Source organism: Rhodamnia argentea, chromosome 8 (assembly GCF_020921035.1).
Source record: "Rhodamnia argentea isolate NSW1041297 chromosome 8, ASM2092103v1, whole genome shotgun sequence".
Classification (NCBI taxonomy): Eukaryota; Viridiplantae; Streptophyta; class Magnoliopsida; order Myrtales; family Myrtaceae; genus Rhodamnia; species Rhodamnia argentea.
In genome coordinates this window covers 24691255-24709462 of record NC_063157.1, presented here as the reverse complement: position 1 = coordinate 24709462, position 18208 = coordinate 24691255, and the positions used below count along the sequence as shown (strand labels likewise).

Below are 18208 nucleotides of genomic sequence, written 5' to 3'. Positions count from 1 at the left end.
TGTACAACTAGGTCGTGGGGGTGAATTTTCGCAAGTGGTGGGGGTAAATTATTGCAACAGTACCTACCGGCAGCCGACATTTTTCCATTGATTTATGACATTAGTCTAATCTGCTGTAATCCTTTTGTATTTTTAAGGAACTTGTTTCAACGTTGCAGATGATGTTCTGCCATTTTGGAAAATTTTCGGTTTTCATGAGAGAAAAAGTGATTCCCATTTCCCTCCACTACCACCATGTCCGCATAGAAAAAGATTCAGTCTTTACTTCTCAAGCTTCGACCACAAGAAACAATGTCAAAAGACTCACAATATGGATTTTGTCCCCATGAATTCCTTCGACCTCTTGATGCCGCCCCCTAAATTTGCATCACGATCCCGGTAAGCATTAGAGAAGCCGATGATACACGCCTCGCAAAAGTAGATCTGCCTTAGGCATCGCTGTAATGCAGCATAGTTTCCCATGGTCGAAAATTCGTCGACACAGACATTGTCAAGAGGCAACATGCTGTGGACTCACACCGACAATTAGTCGCAGATTTCTGAAAAGAGGAGAAGATATACATAGGAAATGCCCCTGCTTCAACAAAAACATCCCATCGAGAAGCTTGACTCCACTTTCATCGCTTTCTCTTCGTGGCCGGAGTTGAACCCGACCCGCCTCGCTTAGCTGCGGTGGATCCAGATCCACCTCTTCCTCTTCCTGCCGGTTTCTTCTTTGCACTTGAGTTCTCTTTACCCTTCAAGTCCAGTTCCACTTTGATAGCTACGGAAGGAAATAAAACAGAGGCTCCAGTCAACACAGAACAGAGACGATTTTCCGTGACCGAAAAAAAAAGTCCAATGACCACTTTACCTTTAGAATTTAGTCCCTCGAGGTCCAATTGCAGCTTCTTCCCACCATTAGCAGCACCCTCTGCATACCATGAGAAGCGGAGAGAATCACTAGATGTTCAAATCTCTCTCTCTCAGGGGGCTCATATGCCCAAAAAGACACGGGTTATATGACCAAGCATCAGTTGAACCCAGAAGAATACTTCAAGAAAATATGTCACAATTCTATCGACGATACAAATGCTTAATACCGAAAACAGGTGAGAAATTCACTATGAAACAAAAAGGTGTCACAAGGTATTCCACCCCCACCCTCCCCCACTGCCCGCGCGCGGGTGTTGTTTTTTTTGGTCAGAGCAAGGTATCCCCTTGATTCAGCATGGAATGCGACACAAAGGTGTGATGTTGAACCTAAACACACTATGTCCACACGTTGATGGAAAGCATTCTTTCCACAATCAGGAATCCCAAACTCTAGCCGTCTCCACATATTCAGCGATTTTCTCAAAGCCAAGACTCCAAATAAAATTTCTACTTGAAGAAACTCACCCAGGTTATTATTGGATATGTAAAACAGTACCCATTCATCAGCTCGAAAAATTATGTCGCACCATCCATCAAGGGATGTAAAAGCATAAAATTTGGCCTCTTTTATGTGCAGCAAGGCCAACAAAATATTCTGTCTTCAGATTTACCTTGGTCTTCCGTGTCAGAAGAGTTCTCGTCTTCACTTTCTGCCAAGGCATCACCATTTTGCTCTCCCAATACATCATCAGATGGTTCTAAAATAGCTGCAATTCGCTTTGCAGGCGCTTTCTTTACTCCTGGTAGTGTAACTAAATCTGCAGCTCGTACCATCCTTGATCTGCTGCTTTCATTGTACAACCTGGTCAGAGCAGATTTGACAGTTGGTGGAATGCCATCTAAGGGATTTGGATGTCCCTGAAGGAAAGAGACGTAAATGCATGAGCGAACACTAGAAGCATCAGCAGACAAGAGAGCAGGAATTAGTACCTTAAATTTTGATAGCTCCACTATAGTATCGAAGTCTTCCTGACTGATTGAATATAAATTCATGAACTCCACAACTTCTGTGACAGCTTCATCCTGTTCAGAACAGCATGTGATAGTGACAATAATTTGCTTGGAACTCATTAAAGCAACAAAATTGAAAAAAATCAGGAAACCAACCTTAGGCAGCACTCTAAGAGGATCAGTTAATCTCTTAAGGAGGAGGGAAAGGTAGTCAACTCGCAAAGATTTCCTGGACAGTATAATTCAAAAATGATGACCAGAAAAACATACGGTGAACCAGCCAGTACATTTCCATAGAAACTTCCAAGATGACAGAAGGGCAAAAAATACTAAAAAAGCAAAAGAAAACATATTCGCTTTTTGCACATTTTGTACAAATAAAAGATTAAGTTTCCCCACTGAAACAATATTACCTTCCAGAATTAGATTCGCGAGAAGCAAGAAGATGATCATGAAGATCGTCCAAAAGTCGCAAGTTTTTGCCCATCGTTGAGTTCTTTCCTAACCAGCCACCAAATCTGTTGAAATTACGCTCACCCTGACAACATCAGGAAAAAAATGCAGCATTAAATTCGAATTTTTGGTCCAAAAAAATTCCAAATTCATGTAACTTAAGTAAATAACCGAAAGTGTGAGGAAGCAGAATCTTCTAGTACAACAAAAAGAGAAAAATCCAACCATCAGACTCACAATACTAGGACGCAAAAATAAAAACGAAAATTAGCATAGATAAGGCAGATATTTGCAACTGCTAATCACATAGGTATTCACAATCTTGGGATCTGTAGATTTCACTGATTCTTAGGAATGATACACTGGCATATTGCGCATCAGGATTAATATATCGTGAGTAAAGTACCTGTTCAAGTGTCTCCCTTTGCCCATGCAACAATGCAGCACTGAATGAAAAGCCATATGATGAGAAATTGAAAGGACCATACAAAAACATCTCGAGAAATACCTAACACCTACTCCAGCTTATACTAAAAACATACGGGATTATACAAGAAGCAAGGCAACCAGCTTGAGAGAGCTGCCATTGGCGATATCTTCGTATCTGTACATTTATAATGTCCCCGTTGGCAATAGAATCAGCAGCTCGGGAGATTAAGGAAAGGCGTTTTATCCCATTATCATCCTTGCCAGCAGCACTAGGCCTATAATTCATATAATTTTCCTGACACGCATTTAGCCACATATATGAGAATACAAGATGTAAAGATTCTCAAGAAAAAGTCTTGCATAAGTGTGCATTTCTGTACATCCCAGCAAGAGCAAAATCGGACATTAAGTTGAGCAAAATCAGACAGGGACAAGGGTAAGTGCGAGCAGAATAGAATCCGAGCTTTCACAGTAGGTTACTCAAGGCAGATACAACCTCAGAGTAAGGTTTAAACCTTGGCAACTACTTATCTCTTTCTTACCTAGCTTCAAATTAACACACCACATCCAAGGGAATAAAATTAAAGATACCTGTTCAGCTGAGAAGAGTGAATTTTCAAATCAATATTTGATCTTCATGCTCATGCCAAAAATATGACCTTATATTGGTGACTATTGCTCAGTCGACATACTAACTTCTCACCCACACCGAAACATACATAAAGGTGAGCTGATTTTCACCAATTACGACATTCAATATAATAGTGAGTTGGTGTTGCCTTTGCAAACAGGTAGCTGCATAGTTCTAACTGTGGCTAGTAAAGGATGCTTTGGGATTTGGTCTTGATGGTGGGTCTTCAGTGGGTAAGTCTGAAGTAAATACAAGATGAGCTAACAGTGTCATTGGGCATGTGCATTATCAAAAAGAAGAGGAAGAAGATTCAGGCGATTTCATGAATATTAGGCATCCTTGGTCTTCTACTTTGAGTGTTTACTATACGCGGAGAAAAGTCTTCATGCCAATGCTATTTCCTTATCGAGTACTTAATTTAGCAAATGAGTTATTATCCTGTAATTAATCTACCAAAAAAGATTTACTTTTTGCAACTTTGCACCTCTTGAACCAGGTAATTACCGTGTCACTTGACTTAAATTGGTAGTGCAAAAATTTAGAAACTCACATTCTCCAGAAACTTCCCTTCTTCCCAATTCATCTGGTAACTTGCATGACCCAACAAGGAGAAAGAGAGAAACCAACATTTGAGCAGAGCAGCCAGACATTGGCATGCTGGCCCATTTCATTCCATTTGTTTGATTATTCCAATATGTTCAATTCTTTCATGCCAAGACCCACCTGAATGTGGTATACTAAGTAAGCTTTTTGTTTTTCCAGAAACAAAATGCTTCCATCAAAATGGACCATACTTATCAAGGGTGTCACGTAATAGATGTGTTAATGCTTGTCAAGGCATAAACCGTGCTGTACAGATTGTTATTTGATGCACGACACAGAACATAGACAATGCCACAGTCCATTCGGAACGATTTAAAAAGATGTAAAAAAGCATACCAGGCCACATGGGCCCCAGGCATGCTTCTGGTCAGGGGCTCTTTTAGTTATCCCAAGTGTCTAATGCAGAGTGCCCATTCCAAATCATTACATAGCTTTCTAGAACAATTAAGGAATCTCAGAAGAGAAGTCCCTATTCAGTGAACTACAACACTATGAGACCAGAACCAAAATTTTACCATGAGGCTACATCCAAAATCAGTCAAATATGACAAATAGCAACAACAAAGTTTCCAACTGCCCAAGACAAGGTTCGAAGAGAGCAGAAGGAACTTCACTAATCTCATCTAAACGGACTAATAGCAATGAAAGCACAGAGTTCATCACTTCTAATGAAATATACCTAAAGTTCCTTCTTGATTCAAGTTCCAGTTTTTTCTTTGGTGTCACTCTGCAAGATGCAAATTCCTTTGGCAGTGTAAAAATTACTAAAAAAGAAAGAAAGGAGGAGCAAGGAACCTGTATAAGAAGAGGGACCAAATCAGGATCACTCATGCTGAGGTCAATCCGCTCATCCATTCTTAATCTGCCCCCATTGAAGCCAAACAGCCTATGATCATGTAAAATATAGTACACATAAATAACACTGCTTCCACGCTAGATAAGTTGTCACCAAGAAGTAAAAGCAGTTTAATAAAGAGGTGAGAAACTGATGAAGTCATACTTATCAACAGCCGTGAAGGGCGATATATCTTCATCTTTTGCGCTGCTAAGAAGGCGCTGTTTCATGTCATCATAGTTGATCACTGACATCGAGAGACTCATATACTGCAATTGATTGAGTGCCATACGGATATCTCCATTAACTCTATCAGCAAGTTCCTCCAGAGCAGCCTGAAACAATCGCAAAGTCAGAGTCAATCCATTAAGTGAGAGACAGAGAGAGCGAGAACTCTTTGCAGAAAAATATTGACAAAATTGCTCAAGTGTCAAAAGTACACAACCATTCTATTATTATTTTTTATATGGGCACTTCAGTGAATATATGATTTCACGCCAATTGCTTATGCCAATTGTGGTATCTCAAACCTTAGTTTTAAATACGCTTCCAATTTCTCGTGATAGTAAAGATAAAACCGTTCACCCTAAGTCCATGCAATAAAAACCATTCATAATTTCCACACGCATTCTCTTGCAAGGGACATCTAAGTTCAAGAATCTTGATATCCATGAAAATACCTCTTTGACTTGAAGGCCTTCTGCTTTAGCTATCTGCATTAACCTCTTTGCCATCTATCAAACAAAAAACGAAAGAAAAGAAAGGAAGATGCATTAGAAACTCATAGCAATTTGGACTAACAATGCCCTTCCTGACAAAGGTTAAATCATAGCAAAGAGCTAAGATCATCACATAGGATACAAACACTGTGTTGCAAGGTGGCCAACAGTGTCCACGAGGGATAAACAATACTAACAAAAAAAGAGAAAAAAATCACTAAAATACCCAATAAATCAAGCTACCTTACAGATAAAAAATGAACAACTAAATTTCATCTTGTTTAGATCGAGAGCCTATCAAGGCCAGACAAATTTTAAGTTCTCGTCCACTTGAAGAGACTTTTTTCGTTAGTTTAGGAAGCCAATTTACCAAAAGGAGCAGCAGGCAACACTCACAGGTCAGCAAGAAACATTCACCGATCAAACATCAACATGAAATTACTAGCGAATTTAAATAGCTTAAATTTTTCATTTCACAAAAATAGAGCACCAATTCTAGCTATTAAGGATAGCTTGGATACATATTGAAACCTCTAGACAAAATCAAATGAACAAAAATATTAGAATTAGATAAAGTACACGTGCAAGTTTTCGAGCAATGGCCAAGTGGGCTAATCAAATTAATTACATTGAACATCATAACATCCATAACATCCTACGGAAAAGATACGATAAACTCTGTGATAATTTCGTTGACTACAGAATGGGAGAACCTGTTGCTTTTTAGATTTTCAAGGTTCAGAAGCATATGGTAGTTCAAAAAAGAGATCGTCAAATGGACTCACCAAGCTAAGTGCATCGAACGTGATAAAGCAAATAAGATTCTAAAAGAAAAAATCTACGATAATTCTCTCAATCAAAAGGGGAACGGGAGAACCTGTTGCTTTGTAGGTTTCCGAAAATTCAGAAGCAAACAGTAGTTCACAAGACTTTTCAATTTCTGACTATAGCGATCATTACAGATGCAAATAATTGGAATTTTGGAGATCTTTATGCTAGCAATAAGATCCGCAACTCCTCCTCTATCTCCAGCAGACATTCCATCGACCTCGTCCATTATGAGCACGGATTTGGGATGTTTAGACCTGCAACCAGAATCAAACCTTAGATATGTCTCGCTACTTTCTGCCACATACAGAGAAGAACAAATAATTCATGACTCACCAATCCATGTTGACACTTAGGGATTCATTGCTCACAAGTTCCTTAATGGAATTGGCATTGCTGCCACCTATCCCTTTAGAGATCTTGCCGTCAGCCTTTCCACGACTATCACTAGCATTCACCTGAAAATTGCAATAAAAAAGAGGATGAATAAAAGGAAGAGATGGAGAGCAAGAGGTTGACTTTAAAATCGATAACACGTATCCAAATTGACCATGCTAAAAGTTCTTGTTGTCAATCCAGTAAGACACATTACCTCAACTGCCTGAAAGCCTAGCATCTGGCAAACCACTTTTGCCGACGTAGTTTTCCCAATACCGGGAGATCCACTTAACATAACAGCCTTCTTGGCACCAGGATCAGTTTGTTTTTTCCCCTTACCTTTCTTTCCTGTATCTAGAAACTGTTCATTCCAATGTGCCAACCAGTTATGGAGCTGAGTTACCTGCCATCATTCAGCATATTATCCAGAAAGATGTGCAAATATTAAAATAATTCAATTCGACTACAGCACAGTACAGTACAAAAAGGAATGATGATGCACCAGTGATGGATTTCCAATGATGTCATTCGGAACTTTTGGCCTATACTTTTCAGTCCATGTCAAGGAAGAAGGTTTAATAATTTGATCTTTCTTCAAAGCAGCGCAGGAATCTGATGCCAAACCTTGAGGGGATACACCTGTTGCCAACAAAGGCTTGTAAGAGAGGCTCTCCAGTGCATTACACCATACAAAATGACTCGCAAGACTGGAAGCAGATGACTAAACAAAATGACCATAGTGAGAGCTGATTTTGCAAGCTAAAGACCAGCTTATAACAAGAACGTTTCTGCAATTATGAATACCAACGTGATTATGGCGCCGCATACGTTCTCTAACAAAATATACACATTCTGTAGCTCATGATCGGCCCAATTGTCATTACATCAACCCATACAGCTTTAAAAATATGATAAGATTTTCCATTCTAAGTAATTTAGTTAATTAGTAACCTGTGCATTCCAAGCTATTGCATAATACCTTTATCAATTCAGCATGATGTCAAACAGCAACCAGATACAGCTCCTATTAAACATACTCTTAGTTTAGTACTGCTCTTGCCCACAAAACATGTCCTCGGTCTATACTCATCAGTAGTGGAATTACTCAGTGGGAAAACAATATAATGTCAGATATCCTCCATTCCAGGCAAAAAGCCTGGACAGTCTTAAGACTGTTTTTGCTTCTCCCAAAACTCAATTTTCTTGGACAGTTCCAGCCAAATTTCAAGCCGCCGTGTTCTCCTACGACTCTCCTCACACATGAAGTTCTTTTGGCAGTTGTTTACCGAAATTAATGATCTGGAACTCATGCCATTATCCCAGTATTTAGAGAATGCAAATTCATTGTTTTCCCCTAAAACTCCTCAACCAAGGATTTCGCATTTATTTTGTCTGCCATGTCAAGACCTGAAGACACGTTTGAGATTCATTTGAGCAGAAAAGAACTTAAATGAGACACAAATACTGTCTGGATAGACGAAATGATGTAAAACAGCATAACACATAATATTGCAAAAAAGGATGACCAGAAAGGAACAAAGATCTATAAAGGCATACTTTTCGGATCAGCTTTTTGTGGAGTTTTCTTGGCCAAAGATGGCACAGCTTTCTCTGTACCCTTGGACTTCTCTTGAACAGGTGTTTTTGTACAAATTGATGACCGGATCAGATCAAACAAACCATCCTCCGTAATAAAAGTTGTTCTAAATCAAAGAAATGAAAACAACAAATGAGCACTGCAAACTAACTATTTTAATACTATAATAACGACCAACATGCACAGAAAGTAATAACCCGAGCTCTTTCGCTTTTGCAGATTTCCGTCCTTCAATATCTTCATCACATAACAGGTAATTCTGGACACAAAATTAGGGAAGTAAGTAACTCAGCTTCATATAACACTGTTAATACTAAATCATGAAAGGAATATGAGATGACCGTCTTCTTGCTGACTGATCCAGTGACACGACCTCCATGGCGTTTAATTAGATCTTCTGCTTCTTCTCTCTCCAAACTGGAAAATTGTAAATGTGCCACGCACTAAAAGCGTAAGCAACCAAGAGAGAGACGTCCTCACATGTTAAGAGAATCAGAAATATGCAACTGGGAATTTGGAAGCAAAAGTTTTAACTTAAAGAAGGGGTAAAATGATTTGAAGTACCTATCAAGTGTTCCACTGATTACAAAAGTTAAACCTGCTAAACAATCTGGAGCACCTTCAGGGACTTCCTGGCACATAATGAATTAAAGTAAACAAGATAATTAATTACAAGAAAAGCATTTTATCGCCCCAAAAAATATATTGAAGATAATAAGAATATTCTACCTTCTGTCCCTTATGAGGAGGATCTTTCCTCTCTCCAAAATTCATAAATCCACCTCGTCCACCGCCGCCCCTGCCTCTTCCACCAGCTGGAGCTGCAGATGCACCCCTACCACCACGACCCCTTCCACCAGACTTAGGAGGAGATTTAGCATCCTTATGATCATCATCGTCGCTCTCTTCAAGATCTACTAGTTTCTTAGGAACCCCCCTACCAGAACTAGACTTCAGTTTCTTGCTAGGTGTGACATCAGATGAGTTCTTAGGAGTGGGCAAGACAAAGTCATCGTCATTGTCATCGTCATCCTCAACTGTGTGCATTTTCTTCGAAGGAGGGGGTTTCAGAGATTGCTCGATATCCTTTTGAGATTTTCTTTTGGTTGAAACCTCTTCTGGTTCTATTTCATCTTTCAGCTTCTGCTTATCTGCAGCAAAATACTTGCTAGTTTTCTTCCTAGCTGAATTCTCCTGAACTGGATGCACCTGAAATTTTAGTGAGCAAGTAAATATATCAATTGCCAACTAATTTCCTGCTTTAGGATGTTCACTCAATCCATGCATGCTCCCTTGCTTTCCTCATGGAATTCATTTTGTCATAGCAAGTACATGATCATTGATAAGTATTTTTCAACCAAAATTCAGATTGTTTTGCAATAACCCTTGAACAACCGAAAGAAAAGACGAAAAGAAAGGCATAATGAGAAAACTGGGAGAAAAAAAAAGGGCTATGCTTAATTATCAGAGCAGGCTGCCTAGAAAACTTCCATGGTAGGGAATTGAACATTGGAGAAGAAAGATCAGTATTTTTCCTCTCAGAGTTAGAATAACTAAGCATCCAACACCATTGAATGCTTATGGCCTCCGCAATTCAAGGATACATACACATCCAACGAAAAACACCAAGTCATTCGACCTTTCCTTTTCTTCTCTTTCTCCCCAATTCAACTGCTTATTGAAGTACACAAATCAAAACACCAAGTAGAGAAACACTAGTTACTCGTCAGCAAAAAAACAGATAAGTTTGAACCCACAGGCTTATCAGGCTGAGACTTTGCTGGAGGGGGTTTTCCCGAATCAATCGACGCGGGTTTTCCAAGCTTTGCATTGCCATTGCCTTTGTCGTGTGACTTCATGAACCACTTCCTGATATCCGACTGCGATCCAAAACAGTCCGTGGATTGTCATTAGGACAATAGTATACTACAATGTCAGCAATCGACAGCTAAATAATATTTTCTTCCCAACAATAGCTAACTAATTAAATGCAATTTCGCACTTGAAAACAAAAGCAACCCAATTTAGTTATCCCACTTTCTCCCAGAAACAGACGGAGACTACAAGACCTGCAGACATCGCAACCCATTCGCGCAAAAACTAAAAGAACAAACTTTAGAAGAACCCTAGCTCACCATGTCTGAGCTCTCGAGCAGTCCGAGTTCCGGCGCTGCGGATATGGCGACAAACGGAGAAACGCGATGAGAGACTACTGAAGGAACGTAGAGAGATGGGCGAAGCGGTGGCAACAATTCAGGTAGGTGAAGAAGGAGCGGGAGGAGGGAAAGAGCCAAGGGAGCAACGCGATGGCTTGTGGTCGAATGGGACTGGAGCGCTGGTTCGACGTTAGGTTTTGCCGAGATGCCAAGGCACCAGAGAGAGAGAGAGAGAGAGAGAGAGAGAGAGAAGGGTTGTGGGCTGGAAGCCAAATGTGAGTCGAGCGAACTCAGCTCTGAGTCGGACTCGGAGCGACTGCCGCCGAATTCACCTGCACCTTCGCTGCTTCGCTGGCCAGTGGCCGGTGGCCACGGAGGCAAGGACGACTGCTAGTGCTAATCCCTTCTGGACCGGCCGGTTCGATTCTTCTGAAGGCGGTCTCTTCTTTCTTCTGTTTTTCTTTATATCTCAAGGGAAAAAGCTAAAAAATAACTTTTTACATTTTGGCAAAAACATGAAATAGGAAAAGGAATTTTTTTTTTGGGTCAAAAGGAAAAGGAATATGTGAACCATGCAATTTTCCCCCGGGAAATGCGGTTTCTCAAAAAGTGAAAAATATATACATTAATACAATTAGTCCGTCACTCAAATCCCGAACCGATATATATATAATAAATTTATCTCAAATTAATTTTTTATCACAAAAACATCTAGAATCGATATATATATATGTGATAAATTTATCTCAAAATAAATTTTGACCACCAAAAATCTCAAATCGATACATTTGTGACAAATTTACCATTTGTTGGCTTTCGATAAATTGGGTTTCTAGCGAAAAATTTCAAATTGATACACATATGACAAATGGAGGGTAAAAACTTCAAACCAGCACATCCGGCAACCGTCACGTGTCATTTAACTCAGTAATTTGATGGTAAAATTTAATAAAAAAAACTAATCATGTAAATTTATCGCATGTGTATTAGTTTGAGGTTTTTGATTATCCAAAAGTTAATTTGAGTTGCATTTATCACTTGTTGTACAGTTTGAGATTTATCATGACATTAACCCCGTTATTTTATTGATGTCAGCAGTTTTAATATCATTATATTATCGCGGTTAAACGTATGATTAATTGGATTAATGCATGTCAAATCTCACGATTGTTTTAGTAATCGAGTCAGGATGTTGAACACTAATTTTATTATGTTATGATACATTAACCAAAAATCCAAGGTCCAGGACCTTGAACTGGCGGGTCATATTGGTTCGGTCCAATTCTCGAGTTTTTTTTTTCTTTGGTCAAACAATTCTCGAGTTTAATAGGACCATAAAGGTTTAATGAACAATATCTTTTCCTTTCTAATTTTGGGGCTATGTCTATTGTCTGCCATTTAAAAATGGTATCTTGGGAATGTCTTATTGCGTAATAATACCATGATCCGGTTTTGTTTCTTTAAATAAAAATATGCAGTTCGATGTTTCCTTTGCTTGCTCAAGAAACCCTGAGTTTTCCTTTTCCTCTTCGGGTAGCCAATCTCCTATAATTTAAAACGTATGGCTGAAACAACACCACCTTTGTAATAATGAAATAACAGGGCCTAGATTTCATAAATTTTCTTTTAACAAATTTACAAGATAACATTAAATATTTAACAAAGTTTTGGGTATTTCGTATTAAAGAAAATCAAAATGTTTGACGTAAAACAAAGTAATAATAATACACGTGCGGACATCTTTGGCTACTCATGGATTCACGAGGGTGCCCTTGTTTCAGCATTTTCAAAGGGCTTTAGGGCTCTAAAATCCCTTGAGGAAATGAAACTCGCGTTTGATTCGTTGTTTTAGAAAAACTTTTGGAAAATGTAATTGTATTTCCAAAAGCCTCTAAATATCTTAGTCCAAAGCAAGTGTGGAGGTACTTTGGAATACGGCATTTCCAGAATGCAAATACAAATTATTTTTCTTCTGAACTTTGCCCTCGCTCAACCTTCATAATTCCAAAAATGTCTCAAAAATCCAAATTTTGCCGACGAGGCTCTGCGATCGATCGGCAACCAGATCAAGCTACCTCCAACCTCGCCTAAGGTGGCACCACCTCAGGCGAGGTTGACCGGCAACTAGATCTGGCCGAGGACAGCTTTATTTCGTCGACAAATCTTACCTTCTCAAGCTTGTATATCTCCAACTGAATTCATTTTATTATTAGATTATTACATAGATGAACCCAACTCGTATCGAATATTGGTAATGATATTAGCAAAAGAACGTTTCTCCTGTGCTTCCAAACATGCTGCGCAAAAGTCATTTACCATACAATAGTTAAGTCAAAGTTGCTTCCTAATGCGTTCACAAAATACAATTTACCAAATATTACTTGCATTTCAAAAAATCCCTTTAGTCTCAAGGCTTTTGCATTTTCCTCTCAAAACTGAACCAAATGCACACGTAGTGATTCGTCTCGCTTGACATTTTACACTGGGACTTCTTGCACTTTAAAGTCCCTCTGCTGATTTTTGCAAAAATGACAAGAAAATCTATAATACAGAACTGCAACTCCTTAAAACTCTCACTTCGATTATGTCGCAACCTGTCACGACCCTCTCGAGGGTAGACATAGAGATGTCCCTAAAGGAGATTGATGGTTACTAATAAATGGGCGCGAATGATTCCTCTCGCGAGATGTCGTTTTCCTCTGGTGCGAGCCGCTCTCAAGCCTTACTAATCCCAACTTTGATTTTTACAACCAATTTGTTCATTCAAAATCAGACTAAGGAGTCGCCGCTAACTCATAATGTGCCGGTAAGAAATCTGAGTAAGATATAGGAGCACACCTTACTAATGCGAATCAGAGATCCTATACGCTTGATAAATCTAAGTCCCATTCGGATCCTTTTCTCTCGAGAAGAGAACTGCGTGCAATCTCCGTCAATTTTATTCTCGCAACTAGAATAAACAACAACGATCAATGTACTAAATAAAGCAATGATGAAGCAGTAGTAGCTGAACATATCGGGTAAAAATTAAACGAGGTTTTGTATCCAACAAAGGGGGCTGCTTCAATACTATCCCCAATTCCTAATGTCCTCTACATGTCAAAGAAAAGGTTGATGCGAGACCAAAATGACTTACTTCTTAACGAGCCACCTCTACCGATGAGAAGAGAAGCGCATCCACTTCAAACCAGGTCGTATACCGCGATGAAGGGCATCAGAACGCTCCCCATCCAGAGCTTCCCGTCCTTCTCCTCCGCTTCGCTGACTGCTCTCACGACCTTGCCCTGGCTGTCCTCTAGGACCTGCAAGACCTTGCCCTCCGGGCTGTACTTAACGACCACTCCATGAAGTCGTCCCCCGATGTGAAGGGCGAACTGTATTTTCGCCGAAATAGGGAGCTTGAGTATAAATTTCCTAAGTTTAGGGTAGAGTGCGCATAAGTACGTGTAAAGGGTGCGGCGGCAGTGGACTGCGACCCAGAATTCACCGTCTTTGTTGGTCCGGACATTGTCGGGGAACCCTGGCAGGACAGCAAACACTTCCGAAGTCCCCGCCTTCTCACCTTTCAACCAGTACTTCTGCAATCTACAAAGATCATCCCACAGTGAATCTCCACAAACATGCAATAAAAAAAATTGATTCTTGACTATATATGCCCATTGATTTAAGGTATTAAAGATGATTCTCACCGCTATGGAAACCATTGCAATGGTCCTGAGATAGCATCTGGGATTTTGGCAGAGGGGGATCACTTGAAATGTTACTTCACAGTCCACACTTATTCATTGATTAAGAGCTCATTTGCCAACCATCCACTTTCACGAGAAACACATTGAACTAACACGAGCTGTATATACAAGTTATTCAGGGGGATTCTAATGATTAAAATACTCAGTCAGAGCATAGTGTCGCCAACTCTTGGCTTGAAAAAAAGGGCTCTCTGTCTTGAGAACTCCAATGGTAACGCAATAATGAAAGTGCTACCTTAGAGGCCTACACTACAGCAATATTTCGCATTCTTCCTATTGGCTTAGAACTAATCTTGGTTGACTAATATGTAAGACTAACATGCATCAAAGCAATAGAAGGCTAGAAGCACTAGAATTGGTAAAGGCAGACTCCATTGGGACTGATTCGACATGAACAGTTATTGAATCAGCATGACCCACCTGCCAATGGCACCTTCACAAAAGACAAAGAATGATCTGTCCTTGCTTAAGGACACGCCATTTGGAAATTGGAGATTCCTTTCAAGAACTGTGGTCTCCTTTGTAACTGGGTTGTACTTTAAAAGCCTTCCGCTACTTTCGGCAGAAAAAACCAAGTGCAAGAAGTTCCTGCGCAAAACTTATAACATCTAAATTAATAAAACTTAACCATCCCATTTCACAAGAATGAATAAAACAACACAAGACACCAGACAAGAGTTGTTAGAAAAATGACCAAGGCTCCAAGCTTTATAAAGTGTAATCGAGATGGCAGACTATTCCAAATGCCGAATTTGATGAAAAAGCACAAACTCATGATAAATGGTCCGTCCTAAGGACAAGTTATTTCACTCAATAACGGAAAAAAAGACTAGTGAGATGGTTAAAAAAAAAAAAAACTTGTATCTAGAATAGTAACTTTGCAGTCAAGGAACTACAGCAAGGAGCAAGATATTGCGATGGTGACAAGAAGTCGAGAGCATCTCATTACCACATTTGAGATCAATTTGAGTCTTCACATTTGTTCAAACGGAAGAAATCTTCATGGACTCAGACTTAGGAATTGTAATCACTTATTCTAGAAATTGCATGCTTATCATTAAAATACCTTCTCTGGTATATGCTACTGCTATCTGTAAAATATACATTTCCTTCATCGTCAATGTCCAGATCGTTGGTAAATCTCAATGGCATTCCTTCAGCTTCAGTTGTGAGAGATGTTGCCAATCCACCTTCAGGTTCCACCTTCATTAGCCCAAAATATGCATCTGCAATGTATAAATCTCCTGTTTTTTTGTCGAAACGAAGACCAAGGGGCCTGCCGCAGATGTGCTCATTTTCTAGATAACTCAGAGGTGATGGTTTTGGATTACATAGTTCTGACCTGAATAAAAAAGAACAGATGAATGTCAAAGATTTCCAAGGGAGGGAAAGAGAAAACTTACAAGACAAGGAGGAAAAAGAAAGAACTTCCAGAAATAACTGTTACAGGAAAACTTCAGGAGGACATAGGTGCAAAAGTACGAATTGAATACATCATTGTGATCAGTGGGGACACAAACCAGAGCAATCCCAAGCTTAAATACCGGTGTACGTGCCAAAGCATGAAAATGTAGAAGCTTACAATTAGAGATGACCCGACCTGCTTTGATGAGAGTTCGCTACCTTATCTTAGACTTTTAAAAGCGATGCTATCCAATGCCAATACTCGGTCAGTATTGGAATGCAAAAGTAATTTCAAGAACAATGTGAACTCGAATCGAAGGTAATTGTACGTTCAACTTCACAAATTCTGAAGCATGACATTCACTCAAAAAGAACTAATCTTTTCCCGTGAAGCATAAGGTAAAAGCTCTCTCTTTCCGAGCACCAAGCGGAAGCCGTAGGCACCCAGACAATCGGATAAGCATCGAAAGTCGAATGGTAGCACAGTCCTAAGCCTAATAACGGCATCACCAGGCATTGTTAACCAAAAAGATGACAGATCCGTGCACCAAAGAATATCATCTCCACTCCGTCCAGCCTACACAAGCACTCTCCATTCCATCCTAGCCACGCGCACACACACACACACGCGCGCGCGCGCGCGCGCACACACACACACACACACACTCGTGGTCAAAGAATAGCATAATCCCCCAGGGCCATCGATAACGTAAATTCGCAGCCAAACACACAGCGGACAAAGAGCTCTACCACTCCCACGCTCACCTATTGGGCGAGGTGTAAGCGAAATCAGACCAGGCCTGGCCATCCCAGAACAGGACGCGCCCGTCGGCGACGCCGGTGTACGGGCCGCGGCCGAGGGGGTCGAAGGCGATGCTCTCGGGCCCCTGAATCTGGTTCAGGAACTTGATCTCCGACCTCTGCAGCAGATTCTGGGAATCCCTCTCGGCCGGGACCTCGGACCAGGGCGGCATGTCGGCCTTGTAGGCCTCGAAGTCGGGGAAGCCCGATAGGGCGCTGTGCCGGAACGGGTCGGTGCCGCAGTACAGGGCCACGAGGAGGAATATTCCGGCGAGCACTCCGGCCGGCGACATCGCCATTAGGAGCGGGACACGCCAAGTGGGGGGAAAGGAAGAATACGGTGAAACTTCAATTTGGACAGGTTAACAAGAAAACGAAAGTCTACATCGCTGCGAACAAGAAGGCGAGGCCGTGTGGGCTTCGAGAAGATCGCCAGGTGCTTTGTCTGTGACGAGGGGGTTTACAGTTACAGGTTGGGTCGGAGCATTTCATGACCGGACCAGTTCATGGTCGTTGGGTGGGACCCATTTCTTCTCTTATTGTAATTGCATGATTTTGCAGGCTCGAAGGTTCGGGATAAATGACATCATAAATGTCAGAATACTCGGTGGTTTGTGCACTCTCTCTCTCTCTCTCTCTCTCTCTCTCTCTCTCCCTTTTTAACTGTCCTATCTCTAGTTTTCTAGTTCTTTGCTGAGAGAATAAGTCAAATTCCTCATCTATAATATTAGCATCCACACCCTCAATCTTTTTTATCAGTAAAGCCGCATATCTATTAGCATAATGCAACTTGACGTGACTAGTTTTTTATTTTTACTTAAAAGAAATGAGAATTTCTTTCAAAATTTCACCTAAACGAATTCTCTTTTTTCTTTGCTAAATTGGCTAGGCGGTGAGCTTTGTCTCTCAGACATATGAAGCCACCTAGGCTCAGAGTCGCCATGAGTTTAAAAAGATATTTTTTAAATTGTATTTTGAGAACGCGTTAGGAAGCAAATTTATATTAAGTGATTATTTTTAAAAAGATATTTTTTAAATCATTGGTTAATCGCGAAACAAAGGAAGTACAAATCTTATTCTCAATGCTCTCTCTCTCTCTCTCTATTGGATTTTGGTTGCTTCTACGGTCCATCCAAGAATTGTACCTCAGAGTGGTCACGCGTCTTTAGTGCTGCACATTCCGTCATGGCCCAGGTTCAGATTGTCGTAATATCAAGTGGCCCAGTGTCTTGTAATTTACAATATAACGATCGTCGAGCCCAAAATGTGAATTATGACAAAGTCTCCCCTTAAGAGGGAACGAAATACATGAGTTTTATGTGATAAATTTATCTCAATTTCTTTGAAAAGCACCAACTTTAACTCAACTTTCTTTACCAAATGCAATTCGAGTTTTAATTCTGCCTCAAACTTTTTTTTTTGTCTCATAAGAACATACCGACTTTATCTCGGTCTCAATTCTAGCCCAAACTTTTCTTTTGCCTCGTTAAAAGAACGCCAACTTTAGGACCTGTCCCAATTTTCCCCTGATTTTTTTTTATCTCATTAAAAAGCACCAACTCTCAATTGGTACCAAAATCTAGCCCCCGTTGAATTTCTATTGAATATATGTGGACCGACACATCAAATCTTTGACGACTTTGTTTGACAAAAACTGGATGGGGGCTAGATTTTGGTGTCAACTATAATTTGGTATTTTCAGAAGACAACAAAAAGTTTGGCCAAAATTGAGATGCGACCTAAAGTTGATGTTTTTTAT

At 40.2% G+C, this 18208-nt stretch overlaps 2 protein-coding genes across 5 annotated transcripts; both read right to left on the bottom strand.

Annotated features, from left to right (window-relative positions):
• Window positions 1–237: 237 nt before the first annotated feature.
• Window positions 238–10847, bottom strand: LOC115735422 (replication factor C subunit 1). Of its 2 annotated transcripts, XM_048284237.1 has the most exons (23): window positions 10733–10814; window positions 10475–10701; window positions 10097–10219; window positions 9069–9548; window positions 8904–8971; window positions 8681–8756; window positions 8537–8598; window positions 8300–8445; window positions 7245–7381; window positions 6957–7145; window positions 6701–6822; window positions 6414–6621; window positions 5498–5551; window positions 4983–5152; window positions 4778–4868; window positions 2862–3043; window positions 2726–2765; window positions 2280–2404; window positions 2023–2095; window positions 1846–1938; window positions 1527–1773; window positions 854–913; window positions 238–763 (listed from the first exon to the last, which is right to left on the bottom strand). In XM_048284237.1, the coding sequence occupies exons 2-23, from the start codon at window positions 10475–10477 to the stop codon at window positions 618–620; spliced, it is 2895 nt and encodes a 964-aa protein (XP_048140194.1). In that variant the 5' UTR covers window positions 10478–10701; window positions 10733–10814; the 3' UTR covers window positions 238–617. The 2 variants fall into 2 exon arrangements, with proteins under 2 accessions (XP_048140194.1, XP_030522504.2); XM_030666644.2 differs by having other exon boundaries at window positions 10475–10847.
• On the bottom strand, window positions 9410–16807 carry LOC115735425 (protein STRICTOSIDINE SYNTHASE-LIKE 3-like). Of its 3 annotated transcripts, none has more exons than XM_048284245.1 (5): window positions 16414–16807; window positions 15311–15586; window positions 14665–14832; window positions 13632–14080; window positions 9410–9548 (listed from the first exon to the last, which is right to left on the bottom strand). In XM_048284245.1, the coding sequence occupies exons 1-4, from the start codon at window positions 16746–16748 to the stop codon at window positions 13678–13680; spliced, it is 1182 nt and encodes a 393-aa protein (XP_048140202.1). In that variant the 5' UTR covers window positions 16749–16807; the 3' UTR covers window positions 9410–9548; window positions 13632–13677. The 3 variants fall into 3 exon arrangements, with proteins under 3 accessions (XP_048140202.1, XP_048140203.1, XP_030522508.1); XM_048284246.1 differs by lacking the exon at window positions 9410–9548 and adding an exon at window positions 10935–10955; XM_030666648.2 differs by lacking the exon at window positions 9410–9548 and having other exon boundaries at window positions 13426–14080.
• Window positions 16808–18208: the final 1401 nt, after the last annotated feature.